Genomic DNA, 23053 nt, shown 5'->3' on the forward strand with positions numbered 1-23053 from the left:
TATCCACGAGTGACCTTTAACTGACCAGTTTTACAGTGGGTAGCAGGTTCATTTTTAGGACATTTAAAGGTTGCTTATGTCTTAATTACAAATTTCCTGTACTTTTAATATCGTTAACTATTCAGAACATTTTACAGCTTGGTAGAGACACTCGAAATCCAAACGTCTAGGACTTTTCAGATGAATTTTCAGAGGAGTACCAAGTGTCAGAGAAAACTGGAATTTATTCCCGCAAAATGAAGTGATGACACTTATTAGCAATTCATAGGTCATAGTTCTAAATTTTCTATATTCATTAAGATGTTTTCATTTGATGCAAGTACGTTAAATTCTTTTCGATTTAACTAAGGAATACTCTTATGCATAGTTCTACAGTTTAATTATTCACAGTAGAACTCTTTTCACCGACATATATAAAATTATAGCAACTTTTTTATTTGCAGGTTACAACAAAACTTCTGCTACCACATCTCAAAATCATTGACCAGATTTGGACGCATTCTTAAGAGGACCGGCATCCTTATGCAGATCAATCAGTGTTTGCTGGAAGGTACCCTGGCAACACTGTGATAGCATCTTTACGAAGATGGTTTTTTAACTTGAAAAAAGAAGCATCCATAAAACTGTCACATCCCTTATGCAAATATGATTTTAGTTTTTTTGCTTTGATTAATAAGGCGAATAGAAATCCTATATCTATAAGGACGCCTTGATGTAAGTTTCTGGCATTTTTATGAAAGGTAGTATTTTTCAGGATAAAAATTAACCTGCATTAAAGTACTGGCACATTTATGACAAAGTATCTTCATTAAAGTTTCGGCTTTGGAGAACGATGGCTGATTAGCATAAGACTGCTAGCGCTCATAACTGGAAATCCTTATGAAGCGGTCCTTCAGGCTGGGGATAAACCGAAGAGAACCTCTTTTTATAAATATTCTTAAAAAACCAAGTGTAACCGTTAACATACTGTTTAATCTAATCTTAGGCATCATATAATTTGACTACAATCGATTGCCGATTTAGCCTTTTGCACCGGTTACACCAGTATTTTATGAAGATATGGCGTAAATACAGAGTAGACTTCCGATTTTGCGAACACGGATGGACCACAAAAAGTGTGCGTTAAAATAGAAATTCGAAGTGTGAATGGCATAAAAAGGGCCAAACCTCTCAGTAACAATGCGATAGAAAGTTTGTAAATGTGTTTAATACATAAACAAGAGTTTCATATTAACGCGAGCCTACTGTATTATCTATTTGTTTTCATGCTTCAATACTATGCTTTAATGTCTGTTATATAAAAATTTACTTAACTGAAGCTGCACAATCTATGTGAGTTTTCATTTGAAGCAGATTTCAGATAATTAACTTAGCACAAGGGAAACAAATCAAGCAATATTTGGTTTTAATGACACAGACTCATGCAATCCTTCTAAATGTTTTTTAATCAGCTAATGAATGTCATATTGATTATGCTAATTTACTATTTATTATATGTTTTAAAATTTCTTTTAGGAAAAGGCGAAAGACTATGTGATCTTGCAATTTTTCTGGCCATAAAATTAAATGCTTCTAACAAAAATACATCAGCTATTCTGAAGAAAACATATCATAAATTTCAAACATTCATCATATAAAATAGAGCAGATATTTACAATATTGCACGTATAAACTACATCAATAAAAATTACGAATGAATGAACTGGTTTTTGATTTAATTTACCACAGTAGTTTATAAGGAACCCGAATCAACCTGGAAGAGCCAACCGTTACGGAACTAAAAGGACTTTGAAAATCATTATAATAATGATGCAATATAGACTTTCTTTTTGATTGATATGGTATTTCGCAATGAAGAATATTTGTGGTACGAAAACATACGATGATAAATACCTTTAGTATTTTAAAACAGCAGATCAGAAAACGCTGAGGTAAACATTAAATGACATTCTTAAAAGTGCACGATTAAACTGGGAAAAAATTATGATAAAAATGAAATTTCTTAGAAATTTTACAAAATAAATACAAAGAACATTGCTAAAATAACGAAGAATACTAATGAATGTTTTCATTTTACATTACCTTAATTGGGATCAGTCCTCTTTCTTGTAAATTATAGCCACCAAGTTTGTCAAGTAATTTCTTACAGGCTTCACTTACATGGATTTTCATAGCTATGTTTAAAAATATTCTAATTAATGAAATATAAATAACATTATGAAAGAAAAGTTTCAGCACATTATAGGCAGAAATCTCATTTTTAGTCTATTAATTTAGGTGATATTTTGTCTTTTTGACAAAGAGAGAAAATTCACCGACTTCGCCCAAACTCTGACATTTAAAAAGGAATAAAAATACGATGTGCCAGAATGCGCTTATAAAATAGAAGAAAGAAAAGGCGAGGTTTAAGTTTTAAGTAACATTTGTATTACTTAATTCTGTTATTTGTGCGAGTTCATCATTAATCTTGCAATAAAATCTTAACGCTCTACTTCGGGATAATTCGAAACTGTGAGTTTGTTTCTTTCAGTATTATTAATTCTTTTATCGTTGTCTTCTTTATTTATGAAGGAAGACTTATCCATGAATAATATTAAGAAAATAATTTGAAACAATTTGAAAATGTTATGTTTTAAAAGAAGGAAAACAGTTCTTATTTTGTCTGGATTTAATTTATTGCATTTTGTCTAGGGTTACCATACGTCATCATTTTCAAGGACTAGATTAACTTTCAGAAGGAGGTTTTGAGATAACACAAACTGCCCAGAAGTTGGACATGTTTATTTTAATTTTGAAATTATTCTTTTAATGTCTGGTTTCCAAATAACGAAAGCTAAAGATTGTATTGCAAGACAGAGAAAGTTTGATGCTTTGGAAGAGGAGAACAAGCACCTGAGAAATGATGGCGTTGTGCAATGATTCTGATGAAATAATTTGCATAACTGTTGCTCACAATATCTGGAAATGTAAACTGAGTCATTGAGCTTTTCATTTCGAATGGATGAATCACTGAAAATTTCTCACTACAGAAATTAAACCCTGCATCGTAAAATAAAAGAAGTAAGTGCATGAATTCTTATGACAGTTTTATGATTTAAAGAATTTTTCACCTTTATACAAGAATAAAGAAACTACATCAGCATCATTTCATAAAAGATAGGCTCAGTACTTCAAATCTTCAAAATGTATCGTAAGTCATTCTGATTTTCTGAAAACTATCCAACTTCTTGCCCACAGTACTGATTTTGAAGAACTAATCTGTGTAATTTAGATTCAATAGTCTAAGAAAAATAACCACCTTGTTGTGAAGAGAGTAAAAAGATTGGCAATAATTGTATAGTATATAGTGAAATAACTATATAGTGAAATAAAACATTCGTCATTTCATTTGTATAGTATTCCACCCAAACTTCCTGATATTTTAAAGGAAATTTCGATGTGGGGCTCTTCGTGGTCTAACAGAAGAGTCGAGATACTGGGAGGCAAGGACGCTCCTTAGGCAATGACTTCAGTCTTTTTATTCATAGTTTTATTGCTCTGTTTATAAGATTTTAGTTCTTTGTAATTTTTTGCCTAGCCACTGAAGAAAAATTAAAGGAAATTAGACCAATAAGGAGATGATCAAAAGCTGTTTAAATGATGCTTCTTTCTATTGGGACATGAATAGCTGAAATTTCATTACCGTATATTCTGGCGTATAGCGCGTACCTGTAAATGTCAAACTACGTTTTTTAATTTTCAGATATATTCGCCGTATAACGCACATCCTTTGCATTAAGAAAAAAACCTAAAAAATATATGTGCGATACAGTTATCTTTTGTAGTCGTTCATTCGATGATTTTTCGCAGGTTTTCGAACAATATTATGCGTATGCTGAATTGACATGCGATAAGGGGAGAAATATATGTGTGGGGGAAATGCTTGAGGGAGCAAATAATTCTGCTCTGCAAAGCAGGTGGGTTATTTAAATGGTTTTTCTAAAGTTTCTAGGTCTTAAATCATCCATAAATAATTAGAAAAGCTGAATGTGCAGTTGATTCAGCGAAATCGTACACTGTCAATTCGTGTTTGCTTCGCTGTAATTGGTCGGCTCTTATATTAGACTGCCATAAAGGTCAATAGTTAGAAAAGTTCGACGCAGGTAGTTCCCGAAAGTTTGTCTTTGTTAGCAAGACGAAAACCATTGCTACACGGACGAATCCATTTTAAAATTTAAGGAAGCTTCTTCCCTGAATACATTTCAGAAAAGAAAAATTACGCGAATATTTTTAAAATTTTCAGAACCCGGAGCTAAAAATGTAAGGCGAGGGGTGAATACATTGCGGAATAAGGTATTTGCAATTTAATGACTGTGGCTGAATATAAGAATTTGGGTCTGAGAGATTTTATTTGAGATTTAGAGGACAGGAATTATACTATGTTCTCATTTTTACGTTTCAAGACAATACTGATGTCCCTCAATTTTACATTTCAGGATATTATAACATATATTTTATCACGAATATGTATATAATTGCTAGAGTTATATTTTTTCCTAAAAAGATTCAAAATATAAAATATCTTGGTAAAAGTAGGGTGTTACCACATTTTGGGAAGCAGAATCCAAGACTATGAAAGTTCGCGCAGAGGGAGGCGGATGCGGCACAGAATCCTGTTGCAATCGAACAAAAAATGTGTTTTTATATTGATGCATGTGAAATATATACGTTTTCTATTGAAAGAACAATGCATGTTTGCTCATGGACCCATAAAATTAAAATAAATAAAATAAAAATTATTAGTGTAATTATTTGTCTCCACTTTCTTCCTCTTGAAAATTTTCTGTGGATGCACATGTTCAGGACACTTTATGAAATATTATTTTCAGTAACTAGAAAGCTTACAATTTACACATTATACAAACCTGTGTGACAGATAAAGATTTATATACAGGGCTAAAAGGAAATCATATAACAAAAGCAACTTAATATTCAAGATATTGTCTGCATATCTTTTTGCAGCATCGTTATGTTGTATAGAGAATGATCTAATCAAGTACCAAATCTGATGAAATACAGATCTTAATCTTTCTTACAAATGAACCTTTTGTCAGTCAAATACCTGTACAACTGCAAAACCTTTTACATAGGTTCACTTAGGAAACATAATTTCAAATTCTTTAATTCTACTGTCGTAGGCAGATAAACGCGTAATCCTAGCTACATAAGCATTCATTTTTTTATATAAACGCCGCACTAGTAAATTAAAGTCACAATAAATATGCAAATAAAGACTTATTCCTAATTTCAGAACTAAACTCCTTAATAAATAATTGCATATTAACATTAGTTTTATTTACATTATACATTTAGTAACACTTAATAACCATCGCTACATGCAAGGAGAAGTTGAAGAATATTTACACGAGCTGGTTTCAGAGTTCGACCCATTTCTAGAAATAAAAATATTAAAAACTAAAATTCATGAAAAAATAACGCAATGTTAAGCGATAACCTTCTGAGAGTCAGACTTCAAATAAACCTGTGTTTAACACCTTTATGTAAACTGTCCTTAAAACACATTCACTTAAATCCTTAACACTGTTCATTACTTAACGTAGAGAAGAGGCTTCCTCTTCATCGCGTTAAATATCAGTTCAGAAGAGTCTCTATTACACTTTGTAGACAGGAATAACCGCCCAGATCCCTTTACTTCATCGGAAGCCAATATTTTGGTCGTTAGTTAAGTATCAGTCCGAAATAGAGTCTTTATAATACTCTGTAAACGGGAACATAACTCTCCGATCATCGCACATCATCAATCGGAGCAGGAGCAGGAAACCGATGTTCTAAGCTGCTAAATCAGGAAGTTAGGATGCTCACGCATCTTTTTATTTCCTTCACTCATTAAAGAAGTTACATATTTCATAAAGTGTCCTGAACATGTGCATCCACAGAAAATTTTCAAGAGGAAGAAAGTGGAGACAAATAATTACATTAATAATTTTTATTTTATTTATTTTAATTTTATGGGTCCATGAGCAAACATGCATTGTTCTTTCAGTAGAAAACGCATATATTTCACATGCATCAATATAAAGAGAGGTTCTGTTAATTATCACTTTTCGCGTCATAAATTCGGTATTTTTTTCGCGTTACACACATCGTGACAAGATACCACATTTCCTGCTCAGGAATTTATCATTCACGTCCTTCTCCTTCATCATACTCTAAATCATTCAATACATCTGATCATCTTCCACGAGGCCGATATTTCTGCAATAATACCTCTTTGATTTCACACGCGCTCTAGAACTGATTTCTGCCCTTCTTTTTCCACCCTTCTATTAGTTATTACCAGGAAATTTTTCCTATTCTTTTTTCCTTTTTTTTCTTCATATTGTCAAATTCTGATCTAAAAACACCTCCTTTTTCGATAAAATCTTTCTTATCTAATCCCTGACCTAATTATTAATTAAAAGCCATCTTCTGATGCAACCATGCCTCACTTGAGAATAAGTTAATCTCAGATATCTTTTTACAGCGCCCAAGAAAAGGTGAGTAAAGAAAAGCGAGTTTTCTACAGCGCCGCAAGAAAAAGATATTTTATCTGATATTGTTCGCCATGGGAAGTCTCTGATGATTTTCGCTCCCAATAAAACATCTCTCAAGAAACTATTAAGTTTGCCAAACCTATTGTTTGCTTTACAGTCTAATGACCATTTAAACAATACATGGCATTCCGATAATGGCAGTCTTCAAAGCTGCAAATATCCGTTTACCACCTACAAAGAAAAAAATTTTAACCTCCTTTCCAACTTTTAGACAGTTATTGTGTAAGAAGTCTTGTTTTAAATTAAGCAAGCCACGTGAAAATTCATTATTTAATATTTTATTCAAAGGATCCTTTGCTCACAGTCTATAAGTGTTTAGTTTTATCCGCGCCAGCATTTAGGGCTTATTATTCTATTTCTCGACTATCCTGTCAAGGAATCGCACCGCATTCATAATTAACGCTGAAGCTAGAATTTCTATAAAACATCTACTGTAAAGATAATTTCTTGTTTCTATTCCACTCTTGCATATTTTTCATTAGATAATATTTCCCTTAGAAACTCTTTATTGGATTTCGTGTGCTTTTAAAAATTACTATATGAAGATTTGGAATTCACTTTCAAATTTAAATATTACATTAACACCTGTAATCAATCTCTTTTTGGAGACTAAAGGTTATTTACATTTGAAAAAATCCCTTTCTATTGAAGCTGAAGCACGTAACACGAAACTGATTAACTAAACTAAAAATAATCACGTTTAAATATGCCTGACATTTTTCAATCCCAGACACAGCCCTGGGTGCAATTAAAAATTCCAGACATCTTATAAACCTAAGCATAACGCACACTGATTGATTATTACAAGTTAAATGCATTTTTAGAATAATTTTTCTTCAGAATGTCAAGACAGGAACACACGTCAGTAATATTTATAGAATCTTCTCCCGTATATTAATGTCCGGAATATCTACTATTTGTTTACTCTTGCTTCATTTTAGTATATGACTATGTTTCACAAAACACTAGAAAACAATGAAATTTTCTTTTGAAAATAACCCTTTCTTTTTTACATTCTAAAACCTTTAATATTATTTGCTTGCTATGAAGGCTAAATACCAAGAATAAACAAAAATATCATATGAACTTCTGACTGAGTTTAGGTGAAAACAGACTGAAATACGAAAAAGAACCTTTTCTACAGAATTTACACTGACTCGAAAATATGCAAGAATAGCCCAAATGATTATGCATTAGGTTTTGATTTAATTTTTTTCATAAGCCTCTTAAAACATTTTCCTTGAATAATATTTTTAAATAAAAAGTGACAAAATAAATATGTTAATAACACTGATAAAAAACAGAGCCCTTGGCATCGGGATTCGAAATGAGAACTCCTCTTTAGCGTAACTAGGCGCTTTATGGTAACTCCGTCGACGAGCTCAAGAAGAAAAATAATTTCAATTATGGACGTTACTTTGTGAAGAGCTTTCAACCTTGAATTTCCTCCTTATTCTTGAGAGGTGAAATTTCTCACTTCATATGAGTATTTATTTTAAGGTTCTGTGTAGCAATTCAGAATTTGTGCAAAATGGGGGAATCTGAGGTCATACGCACTCCTTCTCAAGCAAATATAAAGTTCTGGAAATAATTATGCTGTTTGACTTGCCATACGGATATTTTGCTACGTGTACAGTGCGGGGAAAAAAGAGGGGGGACAGTTATACATCTCCCGTTCTACTGGGCCGACTGGAGAAATTCAAAATGCGTTCTTCATGTCTCAAAAGCCCGACTTAGGATATATATCAGATTTATATACAGCACTATTCCATCATAGGTATTTTGACACAAAATCGGACTTTTTCTGAAATAACATGCCAAATGTTTTACATATTTCGATTCTACGACTCAAATTATGTCCAAATATGAAATTTTGTAAAATTTGGTGCGAAATTTACGGAGAAATTCACAAATTTATGTTGGCACTTTTTTTTTTAGTTTGCGCCAAGAAGAGTTCGCTTGGCGAACTTCTTAATATATGGCAACCTATTTTCCTTTTCCTTGAGAGGGAAAAAAATCACAACGTTCTTTCAAATAATGAATGTTCTTTATATTATATTTTTATGTTATTACTTTAGATATTTTTTTTTCCTTTTTCGAATTTCATTTTAATTCTTTAAGTTGCTTTGTTTCTTTCGAATAACTGTTTTAAAATTTTCTATTTACCCATTCGAATCGCGTAGTTTAAATATCAGGTGCATCTTTTTTTTTTTTTTTTTTTTCCAAATAGTTTTCTTTATAATTAATTTTTTGTCACAGCTATTATTTTAGGTAATTTTTAAATTTTTAGACTTTTATTTTAATTGTTTGTGTTGCATTGTCTCTTCAAATTTACTATTTTTTCATTCGAACTGAGATTTTTAAATATATTTATTAATATAAATTTTCCAGGATTTTATTTTATTTACTTGAATTGCGTTTCTTTCGGAATAATACTTTGTGTTCCAGACTACAATGCATCTGAAAACTGAATATATTAAAAGAGAAAATACAGTTAAAACGCCTTTCAGTTCAGAAAAGATATGTAAATGAGAAAGATGTATAACCGACATTTTAACTTAGGATGACTTGCGTATATTGCTTTAAATAGCTTTAACATTACAAAATTAATTAAAATTGCTTTTACACAATTTTATCATCCTACATTTAGTTTCTTAAAATGTTATTCATATTTTAGTCAAATATTTTATTTTTGAAATCGCAAGAATCAAATATCATAAGATTAAAAAGTTTTAAATAAAAAAAAAAATACTAAATTTTATGCAAAAATTTATTTTTTTCTTCTTAATGGCTTGCTCTTTTTCTTCAGGCTTTCTGCAAGTATATTAAAAAGCATCCAACTTTTAGAAACATCTCGGTATTTCTGACATTCATTTTAAATAAATTTATCGCCTTCCATTCCATAAAGCCAGTAACGGCCGAGCGGTAAAGTCGCTGAACACTGGTAGTTTGCTCCGGGGGTTCGAAAATGGGCTGGTTGCATGGGCGTTTTCGTGGTTTTCTCATTGTAACGTGTATGCCAGCTGGTTTCTCTTAGAAAGTTCTTCACGAAAGCCTTTTAGGGCAGATAGTCTTGCTTTGCCGTAATTTAATAATCCAATTCAATCCATTTCATCAGTACTTAGTCTGAGCCTTTATCAGTCTTTAGAGGATAAGCATTTTAAGGCATGGAGATGAATGGAAAGACTGGTTTCATCAAGAGAAAAACGTCTTGATGACATCCACATATATCCACATATATCACTGGATAAATTCATGAATATTCAAATAATTCGTCCAAAAAATCATGGGATTCTCTGTTTATGATTATATGATGTTCTATAACGTAATTTAAATTTATACAAACCTATAGTCGAAAACCAGTCGCTCTTCACTTTAATCTGCAATGATATCGTTTTTGTCTTTTCCGTTAGCACAAACTCAGTTAATGATATTTTCTAGTGTACACGTGCAAGTGTTTTCACTTTGAAAACCCAAATTACTTGAAGTATTCTGAAAGTATATTCAAAAGCATCCAACTTTTCGAAACACCTTGGTCTTTCTGACAGCCAAAATCCCCTTCAAATTGTTACTTCCTTTTCTCCCTACATTTCTTCCTTCTACATTTATTTTCAGTGCTTATCATAAGAAAATGAAGATTTTTCGATTGTTACACTTTCATAAATTTTTTATTCTTGTCAAATTTTTTAAAATATTAATTACATCAAATGCGTTTCATCTGAAGATAGCTTTTCATTTTCTAGACATTTTAATTAGAAATAAAGTTTTAAATAAGAATAAATAGAAATAAACCATTCCAGCAGCGCTTATCCTGTACCACGGAGTGGCCCGATTTTTATATCGGCTGCAAACAATATAAATCGTATTATTTAGAATTTTTAAGCTTAATAATTTCTATATTAAAGGACATGTTTTTTATATAATCTACGACACGGCAGAAAATTGCTACTTAAAACATTCTTTAAGAGGATTTATGTAAAAATTTATACTTGTATATATTTTTTTAAAGCTAGGACATGACCCAAACTTTCAAAGTCCTGTTTGCTTAAAAATATTGTGAAAATAAACATCAAACGAACTTTCTCAGTTTTAGACAATTCAATTTAAATGCAAAGTAAAGTAGCAGACGGTAACACGGCGAAGTTAAAAATTTACTCTTACAAATATTAAAAAAAAAAAAAAGGGAAGGAAGGAAGAGAGAAAGACATTAAAAAAAAGTTAAAAATTTGAATAATATCATATATAATTTGAAAAAAATAGCTTTTCATATAGTATTAATAAATTTTTATTACGCATCAGTGAGGGAATAAATTTCATATACAGTGTCTCACAAAAGTGATGGGACACTTCTGCTTTACAAAAGGAAACTGTAGTAAAATAAATTAAAAAAACATGTAAAAAGTTTTTGTGGGTGTGTTTCATACTTTAGTAACAATTATTACATAACATACATTTCCCCAAAATATTAAAATATTAATTTAATCAAAATACACTTGTTTAGAACGGAGCAAAAAATGGCTAAGTGATGGGACACTTATTTTTCCATCAAATATTTATCCAAACATTTTACTTTTTGAAAAGTTTTAATATTTTGTTGGATTTCCTTTTACTTTTAAAACATGATTTAATCTTCTTGGGATAGATTCGTATAATTTTTTTTTTTTTTTTTTTTTTTGTGATTTCTGGAGTGATTTTACCCTATTCTTCTTGAAGCACCGATTTTAATTGTTGTTCTGAAGAAATGGTGTGTTTGCGAATTCTTGATTCCAATTCTAGCCAAATATTCTCTATGGGATTTAAGTCTGGAGATTGTGGTGGTGTTTTCATTATTTCAGGGCAGTTATACAGCAGCCAGAGTCTAACGTTCAAAGCAGTGTTTGGGGTCATTGTCCTGGGAGAATTTAAAATCGTTATGAAGGTTCAATTTTCGTGCTGAAGATTTCAAATTTTGATTTAAAATGTCAATATACTTGTACTGATACATTCTACTGTCAATAAAAACAAGATTACCAACTCCAGCGGACGATATACACCCACATACCATAACTCCTCCTCCACCATGTTTTACTGTTGGCACCAAGTTCTGTTTGCGAAATTCTTCCCTGGGTTTTCTCCACACCAAGATTCTACCGTCAGAACCAAATATATTAAATTTACTCTCATCAGCAAATATAACTTCATTCCAGTAATCAGAATTCTTATTTATGTTGGATTTTCCGAAAGCCAGTCTGAGTTTTCTATTTTTTTCACTCACGAAGAATTTTTTCCTTGCTGCTCTACCGTGATATCCAGCAGATCGAATTACTCTTCTAATAGTCTCAGGATTAACAATTACTTCATATAATGCTTGTAAATCAGCAGCAACTTTATCAGCACTCATTCTTGGATTTTTTTTAACGATAATTCGCTTTATTCCATTGGATAGCTTTGATGGTCGGCAAGGTCTTTCTGAAACATATGATTCTTTTTATATCGTTTAATGATATTGAAAACTGTTGAATGACTCAAGTTAACTGTTTCAGCAGTTTCTCTAATAGATTTTCCACGTTAAATATGCAAATTAATAACTAATTTTCGGATTTCAGGCAAAGTTTCTTTTTGTTTAGCATTCATGGCTGCACAGAGCTAAAAAAATAAAAATTCCAAAACAAACTGGAGAGAAATACTGCAGATGATTTTATAAATTATTGCTAATTGCTTTTGAGTAAAAATAAAAACCCCAAAAATATTTTTATTGCTTACTTCAGACGATTTTTGTTGCATAGTACGTAGTAGTATCTAATGGTGTTCCATCACTTATGTGAGCCATTTTTTGCTCCGTTCTAAACAATTGTATTTTTATGAAATTAATATTTTAATATTTTGAGAAAATGTATGTTATGTAATAATTGTTACTAAATTGAAGTATGAAACACATCCACAAAAAATTTTATATGTTTTTTTAATTTATTTTATTACGGTTTCCTTTTGTAAAGCACAAGTGTCCCATCACTTTTGTGAGACACTGTAATTAATTCTCCGCAAAAATTTACTTGGAATTTAAGGTTAAAAATAGCTGTGGCAATTCATTGTAACAAAAATACATAAACCACATTTGGCGTTATTATCGCTCAAAAAAAAGGTGCCGAATTTCAATACGCGAAAATATGTAAATTCGTGTATATCTTAGAGAATTTTGAATAAAAAACTCTAATTTTTTTCAGGTATGCTTAGAACTACACCTATTTTAAAATGATGGTAAAATTTTATAGGTTTTAATTCAAATTTTTTTTCGAAACATTTATAAAATTTTTTTAAAATATAAATTTTAAAAATAAAACACAAAAAATGGCTGAATTTTATTTGGAATGAACCTAAGTTTCGAAATGTGAAAGAAAGAATAGAAAAAGTTTAAAAGTTTAATTAAAGAGATATTAATAAATATGTGCCAAATTCAATTAACATTGAGGAGCTAAAATTTTGAGAGCTAATTTTTTAAAAGCTAGTCGGACGATTTTTACAAAACTTGGCAGTCTGGCATAATTTGAATCGTAGAATCGAAATATGTAAAACAATTGGTATGGTTTCTCAGAAAAAGTCCGATTTTGTGTCAAAATACCTATGTTAGAATAGTGCTATATATAAATCTAATATATATCTTAAGTCGCGCTTTCGAGACATGAAAAACGCAATTTGAATTTTGTCAATCGGCCCACTAGAAAGGGAGATATAGAACTGTCTCATTTTTTTTCCGCACTGCACAACTTGTTACAGCTGTAAAGAAATTCGTATCAAATAACCGCATTTTGAAGCAATTTCAAAGAAATATAGTTTACATTTATAAGCAATAATCGTACTAGAACTTTGCTTAAAACATTAATATGACTGAGCTGTAAAAATGGAATGAATAAGCGAATTTAACATCTCCTTCGAAGTTTAAAAACAATAAATACATATTCGTATAATTCACTAGGGAAGATGAATAAGAACATCACTTGGGTAGATAGCAACCTTCGCCTGTAGATTCCATTCTGGAGGCTGTGTTGACAGTGTCGCCGAATAAGCAATACCTGGGCATCTTAAGACCCACAACGCCGGCAACACAAGGACCTGAAATTTTAGATATATATAGAACTAAATTATTTCACATAAACAAAAGAACACGCATTGGACATTTACTGCTACTTGAACAGTACAGAAAGAGTCTTAACATAAAATCAACATTATTTTCACCTTTCTTATGCATATCCCATCAGAAAAGACATGTGTGAATTAAAATAATATTCAAAATATATTGCTACGTGTATACGGGATCGTAATAGCTTGAATGCAGACAGAACCGATTACAGCTTCATAAAATTTATTTTACGAAAAGAATCACTTCACATTGTAGAACTTTAAGAAAAGATAGGCGTACAGCTCCTCATAGTATCACGGAGTACAATCAGCAGTTACACTTCAAACACTAAGATCGTTAAATACAAAGCAATGAAAAGCGTATCTAAAATGCAAAGCTTTCACGAACATCTCAATACTCCGAATTCAGCTCTGAACTAACAACAACTACTAAACTGAGAAACTGATGCTCTTCTCGGTCTTATTATACAGTTTTCTTCAGGCCGCTGAGAGATTTCTAGTATTTTGCATTTCTCGAAATTATTGAAAGTGGGTGGTCTCCCACCCCTCTCCCCTACCACCCCTCTCCCCTCTCAGGCCGCTGAGAGATTTCTAGTATTTTGAATTTCTCGAAATTATTGAAAGTGGGTGGTCTCACCCCTCTCAGGCCGCTGAGAGATTTCTAGTATTTTGCATTTCTCGAAATTATTGAAAGTGGGTGGTCTCACCCCTCTCAGGCCGCTGAGAGATTTCTAGTATTTTGCATTTCTCGAAATTATTGAAAGTGGGTGGTCTCCCACCCCTCTCCCCTCTCAGGCCGCTGAGAGATTTCTAGTATTTTGCATTTCTCGAAATTATTGAAAGTGGGTGGTCTCACCCCTCTCAGGCCGCTGAGAGATTTCTAGTATTTTGCATTTCTCGAAATTATTGAAAGTGGGTGGTCTCCCACCCCTCTCCCCTACCACCGAACCACACGAAAGGACTTTCGGCCAGCCATGTATTTAGAGTGAATGCTCCATGCCGCAAAGACATTATACATTTACAAACATCCGTGTCTTCTCCACGATTCGAAGCCGAGGCCTTCGGTACCACAGTAGGCTCTCTAACCATTATACCGTCTGGACGGAACAGTTATTTAGTTAAAATAGCCGTAACAGTTATATAGGGAACCGACCAAACAGTCGCCAAATGGTCGCCAAGTATGGCGACTTCTCGCCAATTTAGCGAGATAACCATTTACTCAATGTTAAATAGACTTTCCCCTGTATTTTTACTTTTCCGGCAAAGCTTCGCTTCTTAAGATTATCATGTTACATTACATAAAAAACAAAAATAAAACACCGCAATTTCATATATAATTTCATTAAAATTATTTACACATATATATGTTAAAACTCGTAACAATATAAATCCTACCGAGTATCATTAATGTAGCTCACTCATAAAGCAACACATCAATATTAAAAGCCACGTACTTAGAATTATTGAAATCTCATAACAAATTTAGATAATGAATGACATGTATTAAGTCAAGGACATAGTTTTAAGATTTTCCCTATCCACTTTTTATGCAATTAAGTTATTTCTTATAAAGCGATTAGCGTCGTGTTATATTATTAGATTAAATAATTCAAAAAAGAAGAGCAATAAGAATATACTGATGCGCAAAGAATGGCTGATAAACATAACGCAACCAAAACAAGGCCAGTTCCAAACATATGCTACTTAGGTAGTCGTCTGGAGCACGAATTTTGGGAGGTTGCTAAATACGTTTTCCCATAATTGATAATTAAATAGAGAAATGTTTTGTTTTGAATTATTAAACTGTTCAGTTTATACGGAAACTGATAGCTTAGTGTTTCCCTTAGTTTGAATAACCACTTATTTTAATTGGTGTATCTTTTCTGAACTTCTTCTCCTCACATTTCCTCGCCAGGATGCAAATTAAGCTAAGTGAAGAGAATATTTAAACAGGTGAACATGTAGAGACATTATAATATTTTTTTGAGTAAGAGAGATTGAAAAATTAGCAACCGCCTTCGTCGGGAATCGAACCACGGTCCTCTGGAATACCGGCCCAGTGTGCAGAACCACTACACCACGAAGGCACGCTATTAAGGAGGGAGAAATACCTTATAAAACGAGAAAGTTTGATAGAGTGTGATTTCGCTAGTTAGAGCACGTTGTTATTCTATCCTTCGGCTGTTAATCTTAGTTGCGGCAACTAAGATTAACAGCATTATTCAGTTTGTCTCCAGCGTAGGTTTCCCCATAAGTTATAATTAAATCACTTATGGCGAAACGGAGTCAGCCTGTTAGCTTTAAGTAAATTGTGCTGTCTAGCACTATTATTTACCATTTTGAATTTATTGCTAAACTATCCATAAGTTCCTCACCGCAAGTAGTCGGTGTTACTGTATGCACGAAGTACTGTCCCTTTTGTTACAGAGTTCGAGAATTAAAGGGCCATTTGTACCGTTCTTCTGAATTGTTATTCTTCACCAGTCGCCAGGCTTCCTACTAAGATCAAGTCACTTGCATTATAGCGAAAAAGGTGAAATCTTACAATTGCACCGAAAACGCTGAAGTGGGTCTGATCAAAATTGAATTCAATAACGGCTGATTTATACACCTGCATTGCAAAAGAACACACAACAGTTCACTCAGCCACAATTTGCTGTTGCAGTTGCTCTTGTGTTTCTGGTTGGTATGCCGTCTTAGATATGTTCCTTATTTTAAAGCGTTTATGAAGGGCCACTATTCAGTCATTTATTCACCTTTAATATTTACATACAACGGGTCAAAATATGAATATACAGAATTTCATTTGGAACGGTGAGGCTCTCGGGGCATGTCTTTAGCTTTGATAAGCAAGGTATAACAATCTTTTTACAGTACCGTGGCTTGAAATGCGTTACAATGAGAGTAAGAATTTTGCTAGCCATACTTACCAGAATTGATTCCAATCCTCAGACTTAATCTTTCTTCGGGCCTGTGTCTGATTTCGAAATTTTCTATGGCTGCCAACAGCCTCAGAGCCAAAGAAGCGATCTCGCTGGCATGCCGATCACCATTACGTATGGGCAAGCCACTTACAACCATATATGCATCGCCTATCGTTTCTACTTTGTAGACATCATAGTTTCCTATGATTGAATCGAAACATGTGTACAAGTCGTTGAGAAGATCCACGACCTGTTAAAAGATAGTTAAAAAGTGAGCTTTGAGTTATGTAATGAATAAAGTTCAATCAAATAAATGACTGTTGCATATAATCATATAAAGAAAATGAGCCGATATGATATTAATACTACAAAATTTCATAATCCCATTTTCTTCTTTCATATTTAATCAAGGATATAGTATCTGTGAAGAAATTTTAAAAGCTGTGACAAACTTATTTAATTTAAGCACACATTCTGAATACTTCTTATAACTCTTAATAATTTTTTAATATGCTGTTATTTGGCATTTGAAACTCAATCTTAATTGCGATTAAAGTAATAAAAATCGAGTCTGCGAGTAAATTAATAGAATTAAAAAAAATCTAAAAGCTTGCAGATTTTACAATTACGCCCAAATGGGCGTTTTTTTTAACGTTTTGTGATTTACCTTATTTATCATAAAATTCAATTCAACAGCAATAGCTCAAAATAATTTTAAAATGAGCATATCTTTAGAATTTCCGATACACAGTCTCTCGCGCTAAAAAAATGTTCCCTCCGCGAAGTGTTGCCATTCCTTGCTTTGAAATCATTGAGTTTGTTAATCAAAAATTAGTGACAAAATATGAAATCGATAATAAAACAAATTCAAATTAGGGCTTCCAGATGCCCATATTCGGGGAAGGATTACGTTATTCAACATTTGATTGTTCTAGGTACCGTTGTTTTATCACAATGCAAAAAACATACATACATTTATGCAGATTCTTCATTATTTAATTACTTTAAATATAATATAGGGCTCTAATATTTGGTGGAAATAATTTAAAAAGTGATTTGCCTTTTATAGTGAACAACACAAAATGCCAAAACGAAATTAATAGTCCTTCTGGGCAAATTGCCCCTTTGGACTAATAAAAGTCTGAAAAATTTCAGATTTTAACGGGTCTGTTAAGCCCAAAAGAGTTTGTTAAATTTCCTATTAATAAGTTTCCTACTATTCACTCCTACTAATCCATAATTTTTGCCAATATAGCTTAATTAAGCATCATCTTGTGCGTGATTACATCATATACTGAATACGTCAATATATATATACGTAATCATATGAATTACATCATATATAGTATGTTACAGCAGCAAAATTACAGAAGTTTTAAAAGCAGCATAGAAATGAACATTCAGAGTTCCCAACGCAGTGTTCAATGATGGCACACATCTTTCTGCTTTTTTTTTAGTCATTTCTCAGTTCATCATATCAGTGATTAAGTTTTCTTACTAAGATGGCTTTACAAAACTTTTTTTTATCTTTTTATTATTAATGTTTTGTATGCTTACTTTATTTATTAAATATAACGTCATTGGCGTATAAGCCACATAAAATTCGATTCAATAGAAAAATCATAAAATACTTAAAAACAGCATGTCTTTAGAATTTCCGACAGACAGTCTCGCGCGCTGCAGATAAAAATATTTTTCTCCGTACAGTGCTGCTACTGCTTGCCTTCAAAGCGTTGAATTCGTTAACAAAAAATTCATTAAAGTTTTACAAAATTTGAAATAGATAATAAAACAAATTCGAAACTCCAAAGTCGGACTTCCAGGTGCCCATGTTTGGGTGGAAGACAACGTTATTCGAAATTGCATGGCTCTGGATACTGTTGTTTTTTCACAGTTCGAGAAGAGAAACTTGCATACATTTATGCAGGTTCTTCATTATTTAATTTCTTTAAAAATAACGCATGGCGATAATATTTGGTGGCAACAATTTGAAACGTTCGGGACTAACATAACATTTGGGTAAATTGTTTTTTTTTTTTTTTTTGGTTTAACTGGAACGTGCATTAAAGTTATTTTACAGGTAATATAACGTTTATTGCAGCCTATACATATATATAGACTCTCTCTCTATATATATATAGATATATGTTTAAAATTAATAAGCTAGGTTGTAAGTACTATACCAAAAAGACCAATTTGTTCAAAAACTTTTGCGCAATATGCTGCAAAATTAAAGAAATGAGAAGAGAAATTGTAGCTAGCTCGCCAAAAAGTTACCAGGAGCTGTGGCTCCAAGAAAAGGTTCAACACAGTTTTATAAAAAAACAAAGACATTGAAGGGTGAAAAATTAGGCTACACGCGAGATAAAATGTAAATTATAAAACACAGTAAAATACTAATCGTTGGATACAAGTTAAAGGCAAAAAATACAGTAAAATACCAATCGATGTGACACATTAAAACATATAAAAAACCTATCGATGGAACAAGTTAAAACAAATAAAACAAATAAAAACATATAAAAATTACAAAGCGGAAAATGGTAAATTAGCTCAATTCGAGGTCCAATCTGGCTTTTCAAGGGAAATTTCTGGTTAAACGTCGAACCAAGCTAACTCCATTACGCGTTTCGCCGGAACAGACAATTGAAACTTTTGCGTTACGAAATTTTTGATTAATTAGATAAACTGCCCTAAAAAGTTTTTTAGTCTCAATTCTCTGTTCCAGTTTCCCGACGCATCCGCATAAAATGACACATTAAGGTGTAAAAAATGGAAATGCAACTCCGATGTAAAGCAATAATAAAAATAATAATAAATAGCGGTCTGCTATTAGTCAAAATATACAATAACGTATGGGCTGGACCTACAAGCTTAAAGAATTAAACCTTTATAAATATTAGAAATTTGAAACTAAATTTAAATGAAATCTAACAGGGTGGGTCTTGCTAAGATAAAGAAATTTTTTTGTAAAAGAAACATAAAAAACAGACCTGTAGTTATGCAGTGTTCTCTATCGTGAAGCATAAATTGAAAGGAGTTGTAATTCCCCCCTGTGTTTTCATTGCTCTCCTACTCGCCGTGTGACGTCAGAAGGGGGAAACAAAGTCACTGAGCAACAGCCAATGTGTAAAGACTGTCCGTTGGCGGGAACTCGCCCCCAAAACTAAAGGAGGGTCGACAGACTTGGAAAGACGTGGAAAAAGTTCAAAATGGCGTCAGTCAAGTTGTTTTAAGAATAAGAACTGTTTCATAACTTGAAAATGGCTAAATCAGCTAAAATTACTTAACATGGCCACAAAAGTAAGAGTAAAATGGAAAAAACAGTCATTTGTTAATAAAAGTCGTAATTTTTCAAGCTAGAGGGCGATCAAGCTTCAGTGAAAAACGAAAAGGCCCGTTTGTTAATAACAGGAGGAGAATTGGCCATCAAAGTAATTTAGAACTATTTAAAAATAGTATTAAAAGTATTGTGCCAAAAATTTTTTTTAGGAGGAAAGTAATCGTAGTGAGAAGAATTATCTGTACATTTTTACATTAGATTCTCAGAATCAGCCATCCACTTTATACCGTTCCATTGGGCTTTAAGTATAAAATATCATTATCTAACTCAAAAAATCAAAAAGTTGGTAAGGCTAATGCCAGCTTTTTTAAGGTATTTTTAATTATTTTTTGAGGAATTAGGTTATTTTTCAAAATTATCACGAAGCTTCTTGAAGGTGTTTTGTTATATTGCAAATTCTTTTTATTCTAAGTAGCTGTGAATAGATAGCGTTTAGGATGACTCTTTTGGAAATATTTGAATTCTAGTTGGTTAATTTTAGTGTTGAAAAATTGAATTCTCTTCTTTTGTCGTAAACTTTTATTAAATTGTATTCAATAATATGTAAATCAAGGTAGACTACATTATGTTGCACCGTAGTTGTATTATTTAGTTTTAAGTATGTAGGGTAGATATTAGCAACTTCTATTTTGTTGTAGTTGTTAAAGGCAATGACATCATCAATATATCGATAGATGTGTTGGTAAAATTTATGTTCTTCTTTACTGAGTGAACGGACAAAGGTCAATTCTTTTGTAAAAAGGAATAATTCACAGACAGAACTTGAAAAATTACCTCCCATTGGAATTCCCTGTATTTGTTTAAAGATGCTATTGTTAAATTGAATAAAATTATTGAAAAGCATGCTTGAGAGAAAAAGTTGCCGTTTTTCGGTATTTATTATTGTAGAAATTATAAATTAATTAGATAAATTGTCCTAAAAAGATATCGGATGTAAGATTGCGGAAATAAATCTGGAAGAGCAAGTAAGCACTTCAATCCTTGTTGGAAATCAGAATTTAATCGAATAAAAATGAGACTAGAAAATACAAAGGTATTGAAAATAGCTTTAAACATATCTAGAATATTTAAAATTGCATAAAGAACGTTTGTTCTGATAAGCAGAGGCGTAACTAGGGTTTTCAGAGCCCGGGGACAAATTAAGAGTTTTTGCCCTTTTCTGTCTGCCAAGAATGGGAAACATTGCATTCTAAAATTTCGTAACATAAGTTTGGCGCCCCCTGAATGCTACGCCCGGAGACAGATGTCCCCCCTTGTCCCTCCATCGCGACGCCACTGCTGATAATCTATGTTTTTAGAATTTACTATATTTTTCATTGTTATAATATAATAACTTCAATTTTAACAAATCGTTCTCAGCCGTAACCTGATTTATCCAAATTGGTTTGTTTTGCCATAACACGCGAGATGATGTTGGAAAATATTTTTGAAATGTACTAATTTTTTAGAGCAGTGGAACGCTTTTTTACACTACTGGAAGGAAAAAAACAAATTGTAACAAGAAAGCGTAAACTATATTAAGTTTATGCTTTTGTCAGACTATTTTTCCTTCTGTTCAATCTTTTTTGAATATGAATTCTCATGCAGCTGTAAAAAAACTGCCAATAATTAATTTAAATCAAATTTCCTCTAATAACACAAATACTCTTCAACCGTACTTATTCTACGTATTACACTATCTCTGTTAAGCATAAGTCATTCAATATTAGAAGGAAGTTGTATTTCTAATTTTCAGATGAATTAATAATAATTTTCGAGTCCTTAAATTTTATACCTATGTGTGCAATGTTTGTTCCTAAAAGATGAAACTTATAAAAATCTTAATAAACAATCTGCATAATTTAGTTGTGTTGCGTTGGTACGGGTTCATAAGAGACTGAATACACACAGAACCGTTGATAGCCTAATAAAATTTATTTTAAGAAAAGAAATACTTCGCAGTTCTGTAATTTTCCACAAAAATAGTCGAATAGTTGTTCACAGTATCACAGAGTAAAATCAGTAGTAAAATTTCAAACTACTAAAAGCGCTAAACACAGTACAATGAATGCAAATCGTGTCTAAAAGGCAAAGCTGTCGCGATTATCTCCGCATTCAGCTCTGAACTAACTACTACTACATCCAAACTGATCTTCTCTGCAGTCTTATATACCGTGCATGTTCGTTAGCTCTATCTCAAAGGTTCTCAGAAAACAGTTCGAATTATCCGATATTAAAAGAAAATATAACTTTAAAAGTCTATCATTGAAGAAGAAAAATCTCCTAATATGTATAATTCCAGAAAATATATTATACTGTGTTATATAAAAATTAAACTTATTAAAAAGCAATAAATACTTACATTAATCACAAAATGAAGCAGAATATATGCAGTACATTGACTACCAATAAGTATTTGGACACCTGTGATAGAAAAGAAAAACTAACTTTATTCAAAATCAATAGTTGGTAGAGCCTCCACGAGAGGTAATTACAGCGTGGACCCTCCGGGGCATACTTTCCACAGATCTTTGTATGACAGCTAGTGGTATTTTCTTCCACTCGGCTTGGAGAAGACATAAAAATTCCTTCACCGATTTTGCACGGGTACAGCACCCCTGAATTCGGCGATGCAACTCGTCCCAGAGGTTCTCTATAGAGTTCAGGTCTGGACAGGCCAGTCCATTCGATGAACTCCATTGGCACCATAACAAGCCTTGGTTAACGTCGAAACATGACAACTGGCAGTGTCGTCCTGAAAGTAACAGGGGTGCAATCCCTAAAACTGCCCCAACGTAGGAAGCACATTGTTCAAAATAGTGCAGTAGGCATCGGAGTTGAGCTTAACATGAATGGGGACCAAGGGTCCCAGCCCATACCAGGAGAAACACCCCCAGACCATAATTCCACCTCCGCCGAACTTGTCTGTCGGCACAATGCATTCTGGCAGGAGACGTTCTCCAGGTAGACGCCAGACCCAGACCCTGACATCCGAACGGTAAAGGGTGAACCTTGATTCGTCACTCCAAAGAACCCGTTTCCACTGATCTACGATCCAATTTCGATGTGCTTTGCACCACATTAACCGAGCAGCGCGG

At 32.5% G+C, this 23053-nt stretch overlaps 2 protein-coding genes across 3 annotated transcripts in view; one reads left to right on the top strand and one right to left on the bottom strand.

Moving 5' to 3' along the window:
* LOC118193039 (carbohydrate sulfotransferase 11-like) overlaps positions 1-5733 on the top strand; it is a 36342-nt gene extending 30609 nt beyond the window's left edge. The window contains exon 3 of one of the 2 annotated variants that reach the window (XR_004758872.2): positions 444-567. Coding sequence is in view for 1 of the 2 variants with exons in the window: in XM_085817034.1 (XP_085673160.1) it covers positions 444-506 (63 nt within the window). In the remaining variant the exon portion in view is untranslated. Of the gene's footprint in view, positions 1-443 lie in introns of both variants that reach the window. The other variant, XM_085817034.1, reaches the window with a different exon arrangement.
* Positions 1-23053, bottom strand: part of LOC118183554 (guanylate cyclase 32E-like) — a 459050-nt gene that overhangs the window by 2180 nt on the left and 433817 nt on the right. Inside the window, exons 20-22 of the mRNA XM_085817033.1 lie at positions 16640-16883; positions 13584-13682; positions 2083-2174 (exon numbers count right to left, since the gene is read on the bottom strand). Of these exons, the coding sequence (XP_085673159.1) occupies positions 2083-2174; positions 13584-13682; positions 16640-16883 (435 nt within the window). The remainder of the gene's footprint in view (positions 1-2082; positions 2175-13583; positions 13683-16639; positions 16884-23053) is intronic.

The sequence above is a fragment of the Stegodyphus dumicola genome, chromosome 5 (assembly GCF_044657685.1).
Source record: "Stegodyphus dumicola isolate Sdum_Otavi_A_Nest chromosome 5, ASM4465768v1".
Classification (NCBI taxonomy): Eukaryota; Metazoa; Arthropoda; class Arachnida; order Araneae; family Eresidae; genus Stegodyphus; species Stegodyphus dumicola.